The 23,455-nt window shown below is 44.6% G+C and overlaps 1 protein-coding gene across 1 annotated transcript in view; it reads left to right on the top strand.

Moving 5' to 3' along the window:
* Positions 1-23,455, top strand: part of ADCY6 (adenylate cyclase 6) — a 180,610-nt gene that overhangs the window by 20,402 nt on the left and 136,753 nt on the right. The window contains exons 2-3 of the mRNA XM_066585787.1: positions 9,820-9,981; positions 10,555-11,413. Coding sequence (XP_066441884.1) covers positions 10,559-11,413 — 855 coding nt within the window. The 5' untranslated portion in view covers positions 9,820-9,981; positions 10,555-10,558. The remainder of the gene's footprint in view (positions 1-9,819; positions 9,982-10,554; positions 11,414-23,455) is intronic.

Raw genomic sequence — 23,455 nt, forward strand, 5'->3', positions numbered from 1 at the left:
TGCAATAAGCATATATCATCATGTGGTGCAGAATGTAGCAAATTACAGTGTACACTATTATTATAACTCAGTTATGGCAATGTATGAATGATATAACTACACAATCCGACTGTAGATGCTGTTCAGCTTGGAAAGTATGCAGGCACGATTTTAAGTTTTCAAACCCTTCCTCCACCACTATCCATGGTGGTGGTGGTGGGGGGGGGGGGGGGGGGGGGGGGGGGGTTGTTGATTAGCTAATATAACAAAATATTTGCGCAGAATCTCATGTCTATTATTTATATGGACTCTGCTCCTACTAAGGTACATACCTTTTTCTACAGAGATTTAGAGAAAGAAACCTCCTCCCAGGCCTCTGTGTATGAAGTAACAGCTAAGATACCGGACGGCTCCATTGGCCTAACCAAGCGCTCTACAACTGAGACTACTTCCGATGACCTGCTTAGCATATCATTCGGCCTAGTTTACCGTTTCCTAAATGGCATTCGGTTGACTGCCCAAATAACTTGCCCTGCCAATGGAATGTCCTGCAAGTGAATATTTGGTTAGGTTATCTATACTTGTAACCACTCTCTACCAACTAGTGTTCAGGTTTCAGGCAAACCACTCCATGCAGCTATCTTCTCAAGTTGGGGTTGATGGAAGACTCCTCATACTTTAGGGAGGCATCCTTGCAGTCACTTTAAAATAAAGCCCTCAGTAGTTACATAGGACAATTCTTCAACTATATGTAAACCTTGTATGTCTCCTACGTTCAGTGGTAACATTTTGAAATGGGGGCTCTTATTTTGTCAAGACTTGTAGTTTACACCATAGTTCCTTGATATCTTAATGCAAGCCCTCAAATCCACAATTATCCTGTCCTCTCACAATATGCTGACAGAAGTATTTGGTCACCCACCAATCCTGTACTGTCAGACGAAAGATTTGTCAATCGGATTGGAAGGACTAGGACCATTAGTTCTAGTGACGTTCACCCTGGACTCCAGTGGGTACAGAAACAATCCAGACAATGTGGCATTACCTACCCTGTAGCAATACTTTGGTACAACTCTGTCTCTACCAACATGATCGAGCACCTTGTCGTACAGAATGCGGTGTTGAGGCTTAGTTTGAGGAGGAGAACGTCTGCAAACTCCATTGGCCAAGCTAAAGTTCAGACCTCAATCGCATTGTGCATCTCTGGGATGAACTGGAACGATCGATCTGTGCACCCCCCCCCCCCCCGGTGAACGATCGTTTTTCTGATGTAGCCATGCACTTTTTAGTCCATATTGGCTGTTATAGTCGTTCAAACTGGCCATACATGGTCAATGTTACTTGTGGTGGAAGAATGTTCTTTCAAAGAAAGATTGTGGATGAAAGCTCTTTTGCCTGATCTGGCGAAAACTTTTGAATGTAGTCTCCTATTTTCCATGCAGCGACCATATGTCAATGTTCAGCTCAAATCGTTTATTTTAACTTGACGAATGAGCAATTTGGTTGAAATTGTCCATTTTTATCTAATGGGTATGGCAACCTTTATAGGGTAATGGAGAGGAATAGTTAGTCCTGAAAGAAAGTGTTGTAGCCATGTGACAAAAAAGGAAAGCGGACACTTCGGCAACCTTGATGGCTAAACCTTATTATTGTATATTGGTAGATTGCGGATAATGTGGTACGGAGATGGATCGTCTTCCCTCTGCAACCACAACCCTACGTTACCAGCTGTAATCTTAAGCCGCTCGTTATCTGGATCTCATCCAAGTTGGACATCCTGTTTCCCATTGACTCTAGCAGATTACATGACTGTATGCCTTCCTACAGTACTTTATAGGCAGTAGGTTGGCGTTTCTAATACGAGTGTGTTTTTTAGATTGTCACTTGGGTCTGACAGACTTGCGCTACTTTTTTACACGGAGCGATAAATTGTTCACAATTGCGTTCATTTGCTTTCATCATACTAGTGAATGCGAATGACTTAAAGGGGTTGTCCCGCAAAAGCAAGTGGGTCTATACACTTCTGTATGGCCATATTAATGCACTTTGTAATGTACATTGTGCATTAATTATGAGCCATACAGAAGTTATTCACTTACCTGTTCCGTTGCTAGCGTCCTCGTCTCCATGGTGCCGTCTAATTTTCAGCGTCTAATCGCCAGATTAGACGCGCTTGCGCAGTCCGGGTCTTCTTTTCTGAATGGGGCCGCTCGTGTAGCTCCGCCCCGTCACGTGCCGATTCCAGCCAATCAGGAGGCTGGAATCGGCAATGGACCGCACAGAAGCCCTGCGGTCCACCGAGGGTGAAGATCCCGGCGGCCATCTTCACAAGGTAAGTATGAAGACGCCGGACCGCGGGGATTCAGGTAAGCGCTGTGCGTTTTTGTTTTTTTTAAGTCCCTGCATCGGGTTTGTCTCGCGCCGAACGGGGGGGGCTGTTGAAAAAAAAAAATAAACCAGTTTCGGCACGGGACAACCCCTTTAAAGATCGCTGTTCACATGCAATGACGTGCGAACAATTATTCTCATGCCTGTATAAAATCAACAACTAACGAAAAGTGAGCGAATTCTCGTTCTTCCTTTTAATCGTTACCGTGTTTACACTAAACGATCACCGTTCAAATTTGCACGACTCAGCAATTTTTATTTTAATTTCTTGTTTAACGATAATCGTTTCAGGTAAAAGGGCCCTTGTGTTTGTTCTCTACAGTTTATAAGTCGTCCCTTGTGCATTTGCAAATAATTTTGGAAATTCCAATTTCCGGAATACGTGGGCGATAAAAGGAGGACGTGGAGGGCAGAAATGTGTAGCTGTTCTGTTTTATATACTTTTCTTCCCACCAGCTAAGAACTTTCATCATTGGGTTTGGTCATCTTGTAAGATAAAGCATTTAAGATGATGGTAGGGAATTGCATCATGTAACAATTCCTTGATTTAGTGATTGTTTCCATTAACAAGATCACTTTTTTTAATAAATATCTGAGCTTCTCCTTTTTATGTTCTCCTGCCTTTTTACTCCCCTCCTTGCAGTCCGTTTTGCTAATAAATGACCTAAGTAGATTCCAACTGTGACTCCCTTAAAGGGATTGTTCGGTTGCCATTTTTTTTTTTCTTTAAAGGGGTTGTCTCGCGCCGAAACGGGTTTTTTTTTTTTTTCCATAGGCCCCCCGTTCGGCGCAGGACAACCCCAAAGCATGTGTTTAAAAAGAAAAAAATTTTATTACTTACTCGAATCCCCGCTCTGCGACGTCTTCCTTCTTCCTTCTTCTTCCTTCACCAAGATGGCCGCCGGGATCTTCACCCACGATGCACCGCGGGTCTTCTCCCATGGTGCACCGTGGGCTCTGTGCGGTCCATTGCCGATTCCAGCCTCCTGATTGGCTGGAATCGGCACACGTGACGGGGCGGAGCTACGAGGACCAGCTCTCCGGCACGAGCGGCCCCATTCACCAGGAAGAAGACCGCACAGCGCAAGCGCGTCTAAAAAAGCAAGAAGACATCAGAATTAGACGGATCCATGGCGACGAGGACGCCAGCAACGGAGCAGGTAAGTGAATAACTTCTGTATGGCTCTTATTTAATGCACGATGTATATTACAAAGTGCATTAATATGGCCATACAGAAGTGTATAACCCCACTTGCTGCCGCGAGACAACCCCTTTAAATATCACTGCAATTGTATTAAGGCAAATCTGTTAAGTCCCACAAGCACCATAATCTAAGTTATGGGACGGGGACCGAAGCAACTAAGGCTGTACTTTTTAGGTTTACTTAGCTTCCTGTTCTTGTGCTGTCATGATGTCGCCACTGTCATTCCATAGGACTTCTTCAGGCACGCACTCTTATAGAGAACAGCGGTAGTACGAGTGCACCGCCTGAAGAAGGGTCCTACTGAATGACCAAGTGCCGGCTTCCATCGGTGACTGCACAAGAATGGCTCCCAGTATCTGAATGGTGATGCCAGCAGAACTGCACTTGACCGTTGTGGGCTATGATTGGCTGCAGAAGTCAGGGGTGGTGTCTGTTCCTAAAGAAACATCGGGAAGACCGTGTGGGGCTGCAGTGCTGGACAGTCACCGGAGAGGGGAGGTAAGCAAAGCTGCTCTTATTTTAACATATTTGCCGCAATGCTTAAATAAATTTTTTTAAAATCACCGAACAACTTTAATAGCAATGAAAAAAAAAATGATCGACAACTTCAGCAATCCAACCCCGTTACAGCAGCACCTCCGCAGGTAGATGTAACACTAGAGCGCAAGCAGCGTCCGGATTCCCACCACACCCCTCTCTACATGAAAGCCATTGTACACACTGCTATCTTTATTTGTTTGTGCCAATATCTCGGAAAGGTTGCGTTTAGTGCCCATGGTGGACAAGGCCTGTGACAGCTGTCTCCATGACAACGGTGCATGATGTCACCGGCATGACGACTGCGCCTGTACTTGTTCCCAGGCAGATCTCTGTGTATATGTATGTGTGGGAGGTGAACACAAAGACAAACGGAGTGATCAACAGGCAGGAGCCCCAGCGTTCCCGAGAACCTCTATTACATGGACTATTAATGCACACAGAACACGCTGCAGCTCTGCCGGCTCGTATGCAGCCGCGCACCATCTACCTTTACAAGCAAAAACAAAGCTGCGTTCCTCCAGATTCATGTGCTCAACCCCGTCGGCAGACGGTGAGGGCACCCTTCTTGTTGGAAAATGTAGGGTTAACTTGAAATGGCTCTAAGCTGTTCCATGACTATGTACAAAGTACATCCCCCCCAGATCAGCCCCAACGCTCACGTTCTGATTTCCTATTTCACATAGTCTTGAGTCCGTTTCGTAGGAAGCCCATCTAACAAATCTGAAATTTGGTAACGCCTGTTCTAATGTTGCCCTGCTCAGGCCTGGGGTCGCCAACTATCTGTAAACTCTTGGGGATTTCGGGAAAAAAAAGGAGCTCCCCCCCCCCCCCCCCCCCCCCCCGCCAGTGTCCATTGGGCAAAAAATAAATGGCTCGTCTGAGATTTTCATTGAAGCTGGTGATGCTTCTTACAGATAAGGGTGCCTTCACTCAGTACACAGTGATGGAACCCCCAAGCAGAACCATTCCCCTGCATTGTGAAATGGACACCACTTTGTCGGTTTTAGGTTTCCATTCGTTCCCGTTTTATTCGGAATATAGATAACGCAGTCAACTATGTTATTCTATACACCAAACAGCTGAAGAAGGTCGCCGCAAAGACAGCCGAGGGGCACAGTGCGCGGGTGAGCGTTGCAGCCACCGTATTCTGGCGATCAGTTAAGGTCTCAGCAGAAGGTCCCCCACTGATGTGTGTCTACGACATGTCAAAAGTTTCTGAAAAGTGCAGTTACTCTTTAAACAGTCCAGACAAATTTGTCCTTCAGATGATCATTCAGTTTATGTTGTCCGAATTACCCAAATGTCCGAATCTGGTGATATCTAACTTGTTTCGTCATCTTAATGTGGACTCGTCACCGCACAGTCAGCAGGGCTAGCTGCATAGCTCTGCACCCACAGACCCACTTGACTCTATCCTCGTCCCTGGGTGAGGGGTGGTCCATAATACCCCCCTTGGCTCCGACAGGCTCCCAGTTTTGATCAGTGCGTTAAGTGGGCAGTTCCCACCGCTCGCTGTTGAGGGGAGATGTTGGCCCGCCAAAAGAACTATTTGTTGACAAGTTTGTTTCTAGGGAAAGTTTCATCTTGATCAGGTCCATGATAGAGAAACCTGTTAGGAGTCTGTATGTAGATCTGGGCACTTCATATAAAGTAGGTTTCCCTTTATATAAAGCCATGTCATATAATCTAGCTGCAACCATTTAGTTCACATTACCATCCCAGCGCCTCCTCTCTTCGCTTTAATGAGCTGTTTCTAATTCGGAGGCCTGTATTTTAAGAACGTGCCCTTTTTGTGTCTGCCGGAGAATGTTATTTATGTGGCTTCAGGGGTTTGACTTTTCCATTAATAAATCCTGTGTAAGCTATTAAATAGACATAAATGTAAAGTCATTGTGAATAAGTGATGGCTTTACATTTTCTTGCTGTCTAAACTAAGACGTTGGGGGGGGGGGGATTCTGCATGTTGAGTGGGACAAACCTGTTGGAACAGGATTTTTAGCGTCTTGTATCTGATGCATATAAGGCTGCATCCCCATGGGCTACAAAATATCACGCGTGTGAAAGAACCCATTGGAAACCATGGGCTTCACATTGTAGCAATGATTTGTAGCCCGTGCGGATACAGCCTCATAGATATGCATTTCCCTAATGCTAATCTCTGTGATCAACTACTCATTTCTAATGAAAACTGCATTTATCGGTTTCCATTTACTATACTTTGCCTATCTAAGGTGGCACACTAGCAGATCTTGGAGTTGTGCCTGAGAGACTCGGTCACGGCTTGCATCGGACAGCACACATACGCCAGTCTGTGTGCCATCTAATATGCAGGCCCTGGTGGGCGATAGTGGGGGGGCCCTGGTGGGCGATAGTGGGGGGGCCCTGGTGGGCGATAGTGGGGGGGCCCTGGTGGGCGATAGTGGGGGGGCCCTGGTGGGCGATAGTGGGGGGGCCCTGGTGGGCGATAGTGGGGGGGCCCTGGTGGGCGATAGTGGGGGGGCCCTGGTGGGCGATAGTGGGGGGGCCCTGGTGGGCGATACTGGAATAGCATGAATCTAGAACACTGTAATGATCTGCGTTGTCTGCTCTATGGAAACAGTTCATATGGAATTCGGAACATCTAGGGACTCATTGAAAGGTAACCATTTACTAGTGATGTCACTCTAAATAGTCATTAGCTAGGAAGCAAAGCATTCTGCTTTATTTTACTTAGTAGAAAAGGTTCCAGTAACTCTTTTTGGAATTCATCTGAATCCATAGCTAAACAAATCCTCATGGATCTGAATAATCATAGGTACGGCCAACATGGAAGTCACGACGTACGTTTGGAGAGAACCTAATGGACCTTTAACAGGCATGAAGACCAGCTCTAAATAGAAGTTGGCTCAACTGATCTTTTGATAACTGCAGGTTCGACCAACTGTTTATCGTCTTGGTCGGGTAGAAGCTTCTATATTAATGTAAGGTTCCAAAACTGAATTTTATAGACTTTTTTTTTTTCTTGCATTTCTAAGTAAAAGTGGATTTGGTTAACGCACGGATTGTCTTGTCTCCTCTGATTCATCACTACACTATGTTGCCGTACATACAAAGTCCCAACTGAGTCATTGTCGGGGAAAAAGCTGAAGGTGGTCTACTTTGTGCGCTAGTTCTTCTCTTTGTTGGATCTGTGTGGGCTTGATCAATAGCGTATCCCATCAATGTATCTTGTACTAGGAAGCAAGGAAAAGCAGCTGTCGGATATCTTCTGGCTTCTCTTCCTGAGGAAGAAAGAATAGAACCGGTACAAATCCATCCGGTCTGTTCCTCCACATTCGCCCGCACATTAGATTTTCATACCATTGAGATTTGCTGAGACAGTCTACATATAAGCCTCTTTAGGGCAGGGGTCCCCAACCACCGGGCCGCGGACCGGGGCCGGGCCGTTGGATGTTTAGCGCCGGTCCGCGGCACTGCCGGGAAATTTTGCTCTAAACACAAGGCCCACGGGCCGAATCCGGCCCGCTGCCTTGTGTTATGTGGCCCGCGCCGTGCGGACGCCGCTCAGCACTGAAGCGATTACCAGCGGGTGCGCCGCAGCTCCCCGCTGGTAATCGCGCTGATCCCGGCACACACTGACGTCTGTGCAGCCAGGATTCTCCTCCCCGAGTCCCCTGCTCATTAGTTCCGCAAGAGAGGACTCGGGGAGGAAGCGTTCCGGGCTGACGTCAGGGCAAGCAGACAGAGCGACAGCAGGGAGGAGGTAAGTATATGGGTTGGGGGGGCTGCTTACTGGGGGGGGGGTGCTGCCTATTACGGGGTGGGTGCTGCCTCTTATGGGGGGCTACCTATTACAGGGGAAGGGGCTGCCTATTACAGGGGAAGGGGCTGCCTATTACAGGGGAAGGGGCTGCCTATTACAGGGGAAGGGGCTGCCTATTACAGGGGAAGGGGCTGCCTATTACAGGGGAAGGGGCTGCCTATTACAGGGGAAGGGGCTGCCTATTACAGGGGAAGGGGCTGCCTATTACAGGGGAAGGGGCTGCCTATTACAGGGGAAGGGGCTGCCTATTACAGGGGAAGGGGCTGCCTAGTTATTACTGGGGGGGGGGGTTATTACTGGGGGGAGGTACTTATTACAGGGGAAGGGGCTGCCTATTACTGGGGGGGTGGGGCCTTCTTACTACTGGGGAGGCTGCCTATTACTGGGGGGGGGGGGGAACTTCTTATTACTGGGGTGGTTGCTTACTGTGGGGGCTGCTTATTACTGGAGGGTGTGGGGGCTACTTATTACAGGGGAAGGGGCTGCTTATTACTGGGGGGGCTGCCTATTACTGGGGGGGACCTGCTTATTGCTGGGGGGTTGCTTACTGTGGGGGCTGCTTATTACTGGGGGGGTGGGGGCTACTTATTACAGGGGAAGGGGCTGCTTATTACTGGGGGCGCAGCCTATTACTGGGGGGTGGGGCGCAGCCTGTTACTGGGGGTGGACCTGCTTATTACGGGGGTGGATGGTTATTACTGGGGGGGGGTACTTATTACGGGGGGAGGGGCTGTCTATTACTGAGGGGTGGGGGAGATAAATTATATGCTGCCCTATGTGTGTGCTGGGGGGGGTGGATAGACTATATACTGCCCTATGTGTGTACTGCCAGGACATTCTAAATGTCATAATTAAATAAGAATGGACTAAACGCCAACCCCCTTCATAACCCCGCCCTATATAACCAAAGCCCCGCCCATGTCCCGCCCAACCCTGCCGGGCCTTGTAAAAATGATCTTGCTGGAAGCCGGTCCCTGGTGCCAAAAAGGTTGGGGACCACTGCTTTTAGGGTATGTTCACATGTTGCGGTGTACACGGCGCATTGTGGTGCAGGAAAAAAAAAAGATTTCTGCAAATGTTTCCCCTTTGTATTGCAAAGGGTGAAATCCGCAGCACAAATTAACTTGGTGTGGATTGAAAAATGCACCGTAGGTCAATTTTATGTTTGGTGCAGTTTTTTTCTGCAGCGTTCGGATGAGTTTCTTGAAACTCTCATCCACTGTAAGAGTGTGTTCACATAGTGAAAATGCTGCGGATTGTCCGTAGCTGAAAATTCTGTGGCGAATTCAGCAGCATTTCAGCATCCAAAACAGAGTGCGGATTTTGCCACTTCTGCATCACCTGACCAGTGGCTCGCTAAAGGCTGCCAGGTGCAGGGGCGCACGGACGGGGCAAGCATTGGGAGGTGAGGGGGGAAGCGCTCTTATCTGTGGATTTTGGTGTGGACATTCCACAGCATTTCCACCCCGTGTGAATATACCTGTAACGTTACAGATTTCCTAAACCTAAAATCTGCATGGAAAAGTCACAGCAAATCCTCCCAATGTGAATATGACCGAAATACGATGTTTGTTGCAATTTTTGCTGCCTGTCGGTTCTTTTACATCATATTAAAAGTGATGATTTGCGTGTTGGTTGTTCTAGACTGGACATAATTTGTGGTATGAAGAAGAAATGGTCCGCACTTTGATGGGACGTTCATTAATTGTAGCTGATCTTCTACGGCTCCTTCCCTCGTGTGTTCATCTGCCAACTGAAAATCGCCCTAGTGATTTTATTAATTAGTCACATTGTAATAGTGTTTAACTCTTCTAAGCAAAGGTTCATCCAGTCTTTTCCCATGGTTTGCCCCATGTCTGTTCTTCGTGCCAATGCATTAGCTGATACCATTATTTTGCTTTGCAGGTGCCCAATTGAAGTCTTGCCCAACCTCCCTTCCAATGCCATTGAATTAGCAAGCTCCGAAACAGAGGTCCTCTCCCACCTCTCCACCCGACGGAATAAATGCCGTGTATCACCTACCCAGCCGGGAGCTTCTGGGAAGCTGCCACGTGCCACTCAGGAGAGGTAGGTACTGACTTCTTAGCTACGGGTTTCAAGACGTTAAACAGTGGTTCCATTGGTTTTATTTCACACTTTTTGGACACATTTCACATCTTCATCCCAGATCTTCATCGTTAATCTGTACAAACATTCCTATGTGATACACTGAACGCTCAGCGTTTCAACGCAACAAGACGACGATTTTTATGCCGGCTGAATCTTAACGAGAAGCGCGCGATTCTCGTTCGTGGTTGGCTCGCCTTTAAACTGTGAATCCCATATGAAGACCGCTAAAAAAAATGTCAGCCCCATAGATCAACAGATATAACAGACCCAAAAATAAATGTCCAAGACGAAACTAAGGGCGAAACGTGCGTGTCGGGATTTCCAAATCCTCGGTCACGTGGTAACTCTCTACTATATGCAGAACATTGAGATTGGTTGTGCCTATTGTAGGTTTATAGACACATGATTATCTTTAGGACCTTCTTATGAAGACAATGAATGTTATTTCTGCCTGTACCTGGCGATAAGTTCTCCTTAAACAATTACCGTTGACTGTATCTGAATATATGTTTTTTTTTTTCTTGCCTGCAGCAGAATGTCGTGGTTTAGTGGCATCTTGGTTCCCAAAGTGGATGAGCGAAAAACAGCATGGGGGGAGCGCAATGGGAAGAAAGGCAAGCGCAAAACCACATCTTTGTGTGGCCCCCGTTACATGAGCTGCCTACAGGACCCTGAGATGGAGCGTAACAGCCGCAACAACATAGGCCTCCGCTGCACGTGGCAAGAGGACCACTACGGAAAGAAAGGGACAGGGGGTGATCTGGGACTAAAATCTGTGGCCCTTGGCTTCGAGGACGGGGAGACCAAAGGCTCGAAAATGGGTTCAACTGAAGCCGTTGGCATGGATGATGGTGAACACCAACTCACTCCTAGAGAATGTTGGGCAAGGTTTCTTCAAGTGTTCCAATCCAAGAAGTTTCAGTCTGCCAAACTGGAGCGCTTGTACCAACGTTACTTCTTCCAGATGAACCAGAGCAGTCTGACTATGTTAATGGGCGCCCTGGTGCTGTTGTGTCTTGTCATGCTTATTTTCCATTGCACACATGGGGAGCCCCAGGTAGTTTACGTTTCAGTACTCGCCGTTGCTATGGCCCTTTTTCTGTCCCTTATGGTGGTCTGCAACCGTAATGGCTTTCACCAAGACTATATGTGGATTGTCAGTTATCTAGTTATTGCAGTCCTGTTTGCAGTACAAATTCTTGGGGTATTTATGGTCGCCCCACGTAGTGCCTCGGAAGGGATCTGGTGGAGTGTCTTCTTCATCTACATCATTTACACCCTGCTTCCTGTGCGCATGAGGGCGGCGGTGTTGAGTGGGGTGATCCTGTCCTCGCTGCATCTTATCATATCGTGGAGGCTTAACATAGATGATGTCTTTCTCTGGAAACAGGTAAGAACCTTTATGGACTAAATTAGTCCTACCAGTATTTTAGCTGACGTGACTTTTTGGCAGTGCATGTTGATATGGACAAAAGGTGTGGCAGATTTTCTCCTAGGCTCGAAGGCTGCTTGCAAACTGCGGTTTGCATTTACCATTTGTTGTATGTGCAAGAGTGTTTTGTGTTTTTTTTTTTTGCCTCTGGGGTGGTCTACATTAGTATACCTTTTTTTTTCCATTAGTCTACTGTGCTATTCAATGCAGTGGCATATAGTGGGGGTGGGGAGAGTTAATTTGGTACTGGTGTTTATCTGGTGTTCACACGGAAAATCTTATGAAGAATAAGATTACGTACATAAAATTTGGACGCTAATTCTTTTGCGCTTAGAATTGAATAATCAAGTTGGGACCCATTAGCTTTTCCTATTTATGACATAATTTAATGCTCATGCCAAATTTCATGTTTCTATGACATCGGGAAGTGAGAGAATTAGATAACATATGTAAAATTTGGACGCTAACTTTTTTGCGCTTAGAATTGAATAATCGAGTTGGGTCCCACTAGCTTTTCCTATTTATGACATAATCAATGCTTGTGCCAAATTTTATGTTTCTACGACATTGGGAAGATGGAGAATTAGTGGTGAGTCAGTCAGTGAGGGCTTTCATATATATATTTATATTACACTGTGCATTATGCCTTTTTAGTTAAAGGGGTAGTCCCATCTTTGTGTTTCATGACCTAGGTGAAGAAATCTGGCTGCTTTGTTCAGACCACCTATTGAAAACAGCCGAAAGCTTAGCACAGCACTAATTCCGTAGCTCTCATTGAAGTGAATGGGAGCTATGGAAACTACACTGTGCTAAACGCTCAGCTCTTTCTGTTGGGCCCAGCCGGATGACTGTTGCAGCAGTCTCCCATTATGAAAGCCGAGTTGGGGAATACTTCTTTAGCATGGAAGTCTATGAAAGCCGAGGTGGGGAATACTCCTTTAACATGGAAGTCTATGAAAGCCGAGTTGGGGAATACTCTTTTAGCATGGAAGTCTATGAAAGCCGAGTTGGGGAATACTCCTTTAGCATGGAAGTCTATGAAAGCCGAGGTGAGGAATACTCCTTTAGCATGGAAGTCTATGAAAGCCGAGGTGGGGAATACTCCTTTAGCATGGAAGTCTATGAAAACCGAGGTGGGGAATACTCCTTTAGCATGGAAGCCTATGAAAGCCGAGGTGGGGAATACTCCTTTAGCATGGAAGTCTATGAAAGCCGAGGTGGGGAATACTCCTTTTAACATGGAAGTCTATGAAAGCCGAGGTGGGGAATACTCTTTTAGCATGGAAGTCTATGAAAGCCGAGGTGGGGAATACTCTTTTAGCATGGAAGTCTATGAAAGCCGAGGTGGGGAATACTCTTTTAGCATGGAAGTCTATGAAAGCCGAGGTGGGGAATACTCTTTTAGCATGGAAGTCTATGAAAGCCGAGGTGGGGAATACTCCTTTAGCATGGAAGTCTATGAAAGCCGAGGTGGGGAATACTCCTTTAGCATGGAAGTCTATGAAAGCCGAGGTGGGGAATACTCCTTTAGCATGGAAGTCTATGAAAGCCGAGGTGGGGAATACTCCTTTAGCATGGAAGTCTATGAAAGCCGAGGTGGGGAATACTCCTTTAGCATGGAAGTCTATGAAAGCCGAGGTGGGGAATACTCCTATAGCATGGAAGTCTATGAAAGCCGAGGTGGGGAATACTCCTTTAGCATGGAAGTCTATGAAAGCCGAGGTGGGGAATACTCCTTTAGCATGGAAGTCTATGAAAGCCGAGGTGGGGAATACTCCTTTAGCATGGAAGTCTATGAAAGCCGAGGTGGGGAATACTCCTTTAGCATGGAAGTCTATGAAAGCCGAGGTGGGGAATACTCCTTTAACATGTCTATGAGCAATAGCTTCCGCAGTATGCCTATACAGTCACATGTTATAAGCCTACATTGAGGATCCCTCCCAACGTATATCTATGAAAGAAGCTGAAGAGCGCAGTCCGTAAGTATGTTTCTTAAGTGGTACTGCTGATGCCTTCCATGTAGGTGCTTTAGAACATATCGAAGACCCCTAACATGCGATTAATTGCCTCTGGTTTTTTTGGGAAACGCGGCAGAAGCTCGGAGAATCCTTGATTTTAATATGTTTATGCTTCTGCGTTCTATTTGCTTCATCTTAACGATCATAAGATGGTAATGCAATAATAAAGTTTGTTTCTTCTTGAATGAAATGGCGCGCCGTCACATTTAATGGAATATTGATTAGTTACGGATTTTGTTGGCTTGTTACAAATGTTAATGTGGTTTATAAAGAGAATTCTGCTTTTGTCTGTCGTGGTTTGTAAAAAAAAAAAAAAAAAAGTTTCAACACGCGCTAAAGCATCAGATGATAAGTTATTTAAAGAAATCTAATAACATTGTAAGACGGCTTCAGAGCAGGAGAAATAAGATCGCCAACTGCATTCAGGGGTTGAACTTTAGAAGGAGATTGCAATCATTTGACAGATGTCTTCTAGACAAGGGACTGTAAGGTTCACTTAACCCCGTCAGTCACGGACAGAATGCTTTTTACTGGCCTCACCAATGGGCTTTAAGGTGATAGATTGGCTAACTACTGACAGCCAGGCTCCTGCTCTAACCACCAGTGGAGAAACGTAAAAGCCTGACAGTTTAACCCTTTACATACCACACTCAATAGCAACTGCAGTATGCAAGCAGACGATTTTGGGGGGTAGGGGGACGGGCAGGGCTATGGCAAGGTACCAATGGATTCCCATGGCAGTCGGAAGCCTGACAGAGGCCTCAGTGTCTGCCCTGTAACTCCGCCTATTAGACCCCTGACTCCTGCAAAGTCTAATAGGCTATTGTAATAGGCTTAGTAGAATGCACTACATAAGTAGTGCAGCATACTATTCTAACGATTGAAAAATCGCATCTTCAAGTCCCCTTGGGGGACTAAAAAGTGTGTTTAAAAAAAAAATGTAAAAATTTTTTAAAGAAATCTAGGTTTTAAAAAAAGTCACGTTTTTCCTCACAAAATCCCTTTTTCAATGGATAAAATGCCAAAAGACATTTTTCTAAAGGCAACATATAATCGGTATTACCGCATTCGTAATGACCCAAACAATGAAAATATTTTATTAAGGGGTTAAGCTTAATTTGTAGGGGGACAAGTGCGTTGCTGAGGCTGTCATACACTCCTGGCACTGCTAATCTCAGAAACCTGTTGGCTAAGAGAGAGGAAAAAAAAGCAAATGTGCTCCGTTTATAACATTAATGGGGCTGTCCAGCTGCAAACTACTGATGGCCTATCCATAGGATAGGTCATCAATAGTAGATTGGCAGGGGTATACCATGCAGAACCCTTTTGAGCTTGTGCATCGAGTGAATTTCTGCAGGAAGCAGACCGCTCCATTCACACTGCAGTGGTGAGTTATGGTATTACAGGCAAAGTGACCTTTGAAGCCACTGCAGTGAGAATGGAATGGTCTGCTTTCCGCACTATTGCATTGACCTAGTGGACAGCTGATCAGCGGGGATTCCAGCCAGTGAACCCTCGCTGATCTACTACTGATGGCCAATCCTGAATATAAGCAATCAATAGTTTACAACTGGACAACCCCTTTAATTTTATATTGCCCATATAAATTGTCTCTTATGTTCTCATACAACCACCTTTTTAAGCTTCCACCATCCCTAAATTTACCAGTTACAGGGGGCTCCTTATCTACGTTAAGCATAATTATGATGACTTTTAAGGACGTGAACTCTTCATGTAGGCTACATAGCTTGGATTACAAGCTTTAGAGGCAACAACACATTACCCGTTCTCTAATACCTTGACAGGATCATATTTGCTAATTAAATAAACCTTTTTTTTTTTGCTTGCACAGTTCTGCAATGTACATAGCGGGTGGGGCAGATCTACCAGTTCCTTATTGGAAATGCTGCTTCCTGTTCGGTCTACCTCTTCACAGCACCAATGTGGCGAGGTTCTCCAAACCTTCGCATATTAGCTAAAATGTTACCAAAAAATAATTATACTAAGAATAAAAAAAACCTGCTGGGTGGTTTCCTTCTGTTCCACAGTATAGTACACAAAGATTCTCCTACTGCATCTGTTTGATACTTACAGGGCCATTTCAGCAAAAAAACATTTCTGCACTCCTCTCCTTATTGTCTGTCACACTCCGGACATCTTATGTATATTGCAGTCACTTCCATGCAGTGCAGCCTCCTGTTTGATACTTACCAGGCACCATTTTGATGTTTTAGAGTTCTCCTTGCTTTCTCTTGCCCCATGATGCATCTGCACAACATCACGTGACCAGGCAGAGTCAGTACCATCTCTGTCTGCTGGAAGGATTGTGTAAATTCTGCGTTCACCTAAATAAGCTTATAGACCATAAGTATATAGTCTTGGAGGATGAACTGTCATGTTCTGTATGAGAGGAGCCTCATCAGTGACTGTGATAGGAGTTTTTTGTTTCCTTCCCTCTCCTTGAAGAGCCTGTGTGGTACAGTCCATATATTATCAAAAAGGAATTCTGGTGCCTTTTTTAAGGGAACACAAAGTCAAGTAAATCTCAGATGATCACAGCGATATCACATGACCACCTGAGAAGGACTTCAGGAGTTGGGAGGAGATAGAAATAAGCATGGTTGTGGGGTAACACAAGGCTGGGTTCACACAGGGCCGGTTTGCCGTGGTTTTGCCTCGCGGAATTTCGCCGCAGCAAATCCGCCCGCGGCCGCTAATCTCGGGATTAGCCAGCCATGTGGACGAGATTTCTGAGAAATCTCGTCCACACGGGACGGCCAACCTGCTGCGGTAAGTCCGGCTGAAACCGGCGGTTTCAGAAGATGCAGCATGTTTATTTACTTTACTTTTTTATTTTCGTCACGGCCGCGCTCTCCTCTATGGGAGCGCCGGCCGCAACGGAAAAGCGATCGGCCGGGCCGCTTCAAAGCCGCCGCGGCGGTTCTCCCGGCGGAAATCTCGCGGTTTTTGCTGCGGCCAAACCGCGAGATTTCCGACGGAAATACGCCCCGTGTGAACCCAGCCTAATATACTTGCCTGAAACAGCGATTTTTCACCCTTTTCCTGCCCTAGACTTCTATGCGCAGCAGCTGTAACCTGATCCCTCAGTGAAGCTTTCTCACTGAAGAAGGGTTTTACTAGTGAATTGACATTGCAGGATCTGGGTGTGAGAAGCAGAAAAAAAGGCATTTTTATGTTATGAGATATAAAGTTTAATTTTTTTGAGGAGGGTGACCTATGCCCAAGGATTTGTGGGCCTGAGCTTTTTAGACCCTAGCAACGCCCCTGGTTGGAACAGTAACGTCTTGTTCTGCAGTCTTTGCATGGACAGAGCATACGATTGCTCACCTTTTTCTCTCTCTGTAGCTTTTGGGTTCATCTTATTTTACTGGGTATCCTTGTCTGTATGGGTAAGTGTGTTTTTGTTGTTTGTTTTTTGTTCTTTTTCCTCCTCCCCATGATTGATTGAGATGCAGTTTGCTAGAAAAAAAATTGCATTTTTCACATGTGTGCAAATCGCATATTTCACTAGTAAGAAAAAATCGCATTGCAATCGCATGCAAATAGCCTTTACATGTGAGTGTGATATAGATATATATATTCATTTTATATATATATATATATATATATATATATATATATATATATATATAGATATAGATATATATATATTCATTTTATATATAGATATATATATAGATATATATATATATATATATATATAGATATATATATATATAGATATATATATAGATATATATAGATAGATATATATATATATATATATAGATAGATATATATATATATATATATATATATATAGATATATATATATATATATATATATATATATATATATATATATATATATATATATATATATATATATATATATATATATATAAAATTATATAATTTTTTTACGCAGTCATAGAGATAGCACATGCAACGATTATGTTATTTTGGACTCTTGGTCCGAGGAAAAGAAATCACCCATGTGTATAAACACACCAAAAATAATGGGTTATTTTCTTGTGTGAGCTCTGTGCATATCTCAATTGGATGGACGTGCGTGAGGAAATGACCCGTGTAAATATAGCTTTAGTCCTGCTTTAGCTCAGCCCCATGACCTCCGTTGCAAAGACGAAGAACCCCGTCCCATCATCAGCTTGCTGCTTTCAGCATTGGAGATGGCAGATGACCTGTGACGTCCCCTTCAGGGAGATGGTGGTACTGAGGACGAAATGTCCCATGAACTATGACTGCTTGCATTTTTTTGGCGCGGTTCTCCCTGGGAAAGTGTCACAAAATACTAGAATGTGAAGCGCCAGTGAGCCATAGAGAGAACAGAAGAGGCATGATAATCTGTACGGAGTGCCTCAAATGAAGGAACTTTGACCGTAAACCTATGAGATGGATGACTAGATGCTTGAACACTTTTTCGGAGATGTAGGGCGAACACAATATATTTGAGTGGCTATCATGCTTCATGTAAAAAAAGTTGAAAATATGTTATACACTTGAGGGATTCCTATATTTTACATACATGTGTGATTTCATTTTGTTGCGCCTTTTTCAAAGGGTTTTCTGAGAATACAATATTGATTGAACTATTCTCAAACTCCGTCTTGAATATCAGATCGGTGGGTGGCAGACTCCTAGCATACCTGCCATCCAGCAAGCAGCCTATGGGAATGAGCTGCAGTACTAGATACTGCCACTACAGAATGTACAGCGCTGTTCACTGCAAAATTTAGAAGCGGCAGCACTTAAATACTGTTGCTTTTTCGAACAGCTGATCGGCAGGGGTGTTAGTCCTTCAACACTCTAAAATTGATGTCCTCAATAGCTGAACCCTGGAAAACCCATTTGTGTTTTTGGTTTTGAAACTCATGACTTCCTTTGAAATACCAGGAAGGATACCTGTCCAATACAAAATTCTCAGAACGGTATATTTGTACTACAGCGTTAATTGCCTGAAAGAAACCATCTGTGACTGTCTGTTCAGTGACAGTGATTGTGTATAAAACATTATTTGTTATTGTTTATGGTGGCGCTGGACTCGGCTTCCTCATAAATTTACTTATGACCCACGTGAAAACCCGGCATTGACGCGTACTGCAGGACAACAGAGGGTCCCGCCATGGGGATGGTTGGCAGCCTTTCCCATCTGCAGGGAACTCTCTCCCCCCCCCTTAGTGCAATAACTAATGGGTGCAATATCCATCTTTCCATAGTGTCTATTATATTGAGGAGCATGCAGGGAAATTTATGTAGTTACCCATCATAGCTAATCCAATTCCCGCTGTAGAACATGAAAGCGCTACACTTGCACGGAATTTGTTTGCATGCTAATTATTAGAAACTTTAGATTGCACACTACACTCAGGCTTACAGCATTTACCCTAAAAGCGGTGCATCTATTAGTAAGTGTCACATAGACTCCTATGAAGTAAATGCTAGAGCTGACCATAGGTATAAGATAAGCTTGCTGATTTTGTTGGGAAGGGCGAGTGATCTTATGGGGTTGGAGGTTGTTTCTTGCAATCCACTTTCAGGTTGGGGATGTGCAGCAGGCCTAGCATTCTGCCAGTAATTCACTGTCCTGTACTTCCTTGCCCTGACTTTCCATGTTGCATTGCATAGTATGAGGTCCAAGCAGCAGGGGAACAGTAGCTAATTACCCTCACCTCTGCCTTCAGGCATTCTGACCAAATGTTGAGTAATCTCAATGTAATGTGTGTACGCACACCAATCCCCAGGAGTTGCAGAGATTATCACAGTGTCTGCTGATCTGTCAAGCTGCAGCCTCTGAGTGCAGGGGAGCGTCCTTGTGAAGATTGCCCCTCCCCCATTGCCAAAGAAACATCAATGTCTCCTTGTTACTAAGAAGCACTGGACCCAACGACAGGCAGGGGATTGCAGAGGAGCTGGTGGCAGCCACTTCAATCCTAATATACAGTCGTAAAACAACAACATTTTTAATGCATGTATATTACAGAAATGATGAGACTAACAAGTTAATAGATGAGCAGAAGATGTCTGAAAAGTTAGTGCCCCTTTAACCAGCAGCTATGTGATATGGTTGGCCTTCGCGCCATGATAGGATAGCGTTTCATTGTTACATTCTTTAACCCCTTAAGGACCTGGCCTATTTTGGCGTTGAGGACTAAACGATTTTTGGTATTTTTTTGGTCTCCACTTTTCAAAAGCCATAACTTTTTTATTTTCCAGTTGACGTGGCCGTATAAGGGCTTGTTTTTTGCGTGACGAACTGTAGTTTTTATTGGTACCGTTCTTGGGTACATAGACTATATTGTAAAACTTTTATCGTTTTGATAACGGAGAGAAAACGCATTAATTCTGCCATATATTTTTTTGTGTGTGTTTTTAAAGCGTTAATTATGCAGCATAAATGATATACTACAATTTTTTTCTGCGGGTCAGTACGGTTACAATGATACAAAAATTCTTATTTTTTTTTGAGGTTTTTCCACTTTTCCACCATAAAAACCCTTTTTTTTTCGAAATGTATTTTTTCTATATCGCTGCATTCAAAGTCCTATAACTTTTTAATTTTTCCATGGACGGAGCTCTATGAGGGCTTATTTTTGGCGAGAAGAGCTGTAGTTTTTACTGGTACCATTTTGGGTTGCATAGGTTTTTTTTTTATCACTTTTATTGCGTTTTTTGGGAGGCAAAATGCTTAAAAATTAGCATTTTTGCCTGTTTTTCAGTGTTTTTTCTTTTTAATGCTTTTTGCCATGCAGCATAAAAAGCACGTTCAATTTTATCGTGCGTGTCGTTACGGACACGACGATACCAAATATGTGGGATTTAAAAAAAATAAAAAATTTATGCTAATATGAGAAAGCATAAAAGTTGTTTTTTTAAACTGTTTTTTTACATTTTTTATTTTTTGTACATTTAGATTTTTTTTTAATTTTTTTTTAATTTTTATTTTTTTTACACCATCTGTGTCCCTTTGAGGGACTTACAGTGCAGCACTGATGATCACTATGATAAGACAGGGCAGGACTTCTCTCTGCGATAACATGTCAAGTCAGCATGTAATGTCTTGGACTACCGGTCATCAGGTAGCCCAAGAAGTGGTGCGGCCATCTTTGTTTCTTCAGGATCGGAGAGTTGCTTTAAGACTGGAAAACTCTGGTGCAAACTCAAATTTCAGAGAAGTTTGGTTTTCTATGAATGACCATAACCACGAGGCACTGTATTGTCTGGGCCACTTGGCTTGGTAATGTCAGTTGGCCATCGAGCACAATAGCCTGAATGTTGGCAGGCCTTAGATCTCGTCATGTGATTGCCCAGCAAGATACACAGTGGGGCATGTTTAGAATCTCATGGCACAGCTACTGTATAACGGCATCCAGTTGCCTAATTAATCAAGAAACGAAGGGCTTATTCCGACGTGCGTATATCGGCCTGGTTTTCACGCCCGGCCGATATACACTGTCCCTTTCTGCAGGAGGAGGCGGCGGGACGGGAGTTGTGACTGAGCTCCCATGCCCTCTCTTCGCCCCTTGCCACTGTTTGGAATGGGAGGGGCGGCGCTAAGCTCCATCCCCTCCCATTGCAAATAGTGGCATGGGGCGGAGAGGGGGAGGGAGCTCCGTGCACTGCTCCCAGCCTGTTCCCCTGGAGAGAGGGACAGAGTATATCAGCCGGGCGTGAAAACGCAGCCGATATACGCTCATCTGAGTCCACCACCAGCATCGTACAAATATGACATTTCTGGACTCCACTTTCTCAAATACTTTTACCTAATTTGCAAGTGCCCCCTTAAGTAAATATAAGCAGATGCAAAAAAAAAAGTACAAAGTGTAAGAATAAACTCCTCTAAATACTACATCGAGGTGTCAAAGAGCAACAGCGATTGTGAAGTGCTGGTCTAAAACATAGGCAGCAGATTTCACGGGCATTTTTGCTTTCTCACTAATTCTTTGGCCACCTTCCAGAATGACTTGCACATGACTGCTTGGACCTGACCGCCACCTTTTTATTTTTAGGTCTGGTACTGAATGATCATTTGGCTTCATTAAACAAACCTAATTATCCTTAAAACACGACTTCATGGTTCATTTAAAACACAATTACCTTGGGACTTTCCCAAATCTTTGTCAATTACCTAGTCTGCTTCACCCTCGTGACAGCCGTTGGACCTGGGGTTTTCACTTGATTATGTAGGGACAGGATTAAATCCCAGGTTCATCGCCAGTGACCTAAGTGAACCCAAGCATGCATATTCGGGAGATGTATGGTGGTGTGGGTTTTGTTTTTGGTTTAATGATAAGAATTTCCATCTAACGGCACCCGGCTGGAGGCTGAGTGTGTTCATGCAGGTCAGGGACCTCCAAAGTGACTCGTATGAATTGATCAGTTCTGATAATGCTTAGCGAATTCTCCACATACAGTATTTCCCTAATAAGTCCTACCCTGATTTTTGGGGAGGCGCTTAAAGTATAAACCTTCCCCTGAAAATAAGCCCTAGCTACTCTACATGAAGGAAAAACAAAATGGCAATACTCACCTAGCAGCCAGCGTTCGGATCCTTAGCGCTGGGCTGCTGCAGGCCTCTATGTCCTCCTGCACGCCGACAGAGCAGTTCTTCCTAGTAGCGGGGCTTGAATACCCCCGTCTCTAGCAAGCTAAGGCTCTGATTGGTTAATTGAGTGCCGCTTCAGCCAATGAAAGCTGCCGCTCGATTGACCAATCACAGTCATTCATTGATGTCCTTCAATGAGAGCTGGTGCTCGATTTAACCAATCAGAGGATTAGCTTGCTGGAAGCTGGGTATTTAAGCCCCACTACTAGGAAGAACTGCTCTGTCGGTGTGCAGGCGGACATGGAAGCCTGCAGCAGCGACAGAGACCAGCACAAGGGATCCAAACGCTGGCTGCTAGGTAAGTATTACAAGACTCCCCCTGAAAATAAGACACTGTGCCTTTTAATATAATATAAGACAGTGTCTGATTTTCAGGGAAACACTGTAGTAGACTTTTATGGTACAACTTTCAAGACCTTTTATACAGGACGGAATAGGCCACCCGGTGCGCTGCAATTCTGTATCAGAATCCAAAGTTAGACCTGCAGATTTTGGTGTGGAATCCCGTAGATTCGGCTGCGTCCTGCGGTGTAGCTCGATACTCTGTGAAAGGTCATAAAATCCAAATGTGAATTTTGTAGAGGTAAATTTTTTTTGTGAAAATTAGCGTCTCTGTGACAGAATGAGCAAATTCACAGAATACTCTGATTTTCATACAATTATTTTTTTTCTGCTAGGTGTGGACAGAGTTCTGCAGTTTAGAGTACAGCAGTATTTTCAGAATCGGCACTGCAAATATGCAGTGATTTCGCCCGATCTGAACACGGCCATGTGATTATATAGATGTGAGACCTCTATGAAAGTGTGCAGGTCTAAAGGTGGTGCTGACCAGGTCTAGTTGTCCCAAAGAAGAGCGCCACAAATGCAGAGACTGAGATCTACCCGCAATAGGATGTCAAATGGCTCTTCACACTCTTGAGACTCATTAAAGCTTTGCAAAGTGATTTCTAAGCCTCCTGTTGACTAGGAACCTGTTAGATGCAACAAGAACCTAATTACTTCCATACAGACGGAGCTCTCGGGGACCGTTCACGCAACGGACTATTTCGCAATAGTGTTGGGGAATATGCTGTCCATGAATTCCCCACCAAATTCTGCACTGTAACTGTGTGGACTTTGATAAGGAGTTGCAGTCCTAAACTCTTGCTCGTGACTTGAAGGTTTCAATCCCCGCATGGTTCAGGTACCCGGCTCAAGGTTGACTCAGCCTTCCATCCTTCCGAGGTCGGTAAAATGAGTACCCGACTTGGTGGGGGTAATAAATTACCTGAAAGCGCTGCTGAATAAGTTGGCGCTATAGAAATAACAAGATTTATTTTAACAAGGGTGGGTTTTGGTGCTGAATAATTCGCAGAGGGG

The sequence above is a fragment of the Eleutherodactylus coqui genome, chromosome 1 (genome assembly GCF_035609145.1).
Source record: "Eleutherodactylus coqui strain aEleCoq1 chromosome 1, aEleCoq1.hap1, whole genome shotgun sequence".
In the NCBI taxonomy this organism is placed as follows: domain Eukaryota; kingdom Metazoa; phylum Chordata; class Amphibia; order Anura; family Eleutherodactylidae; genus Eleutherodactylus; species Eleutherodactylus coqui.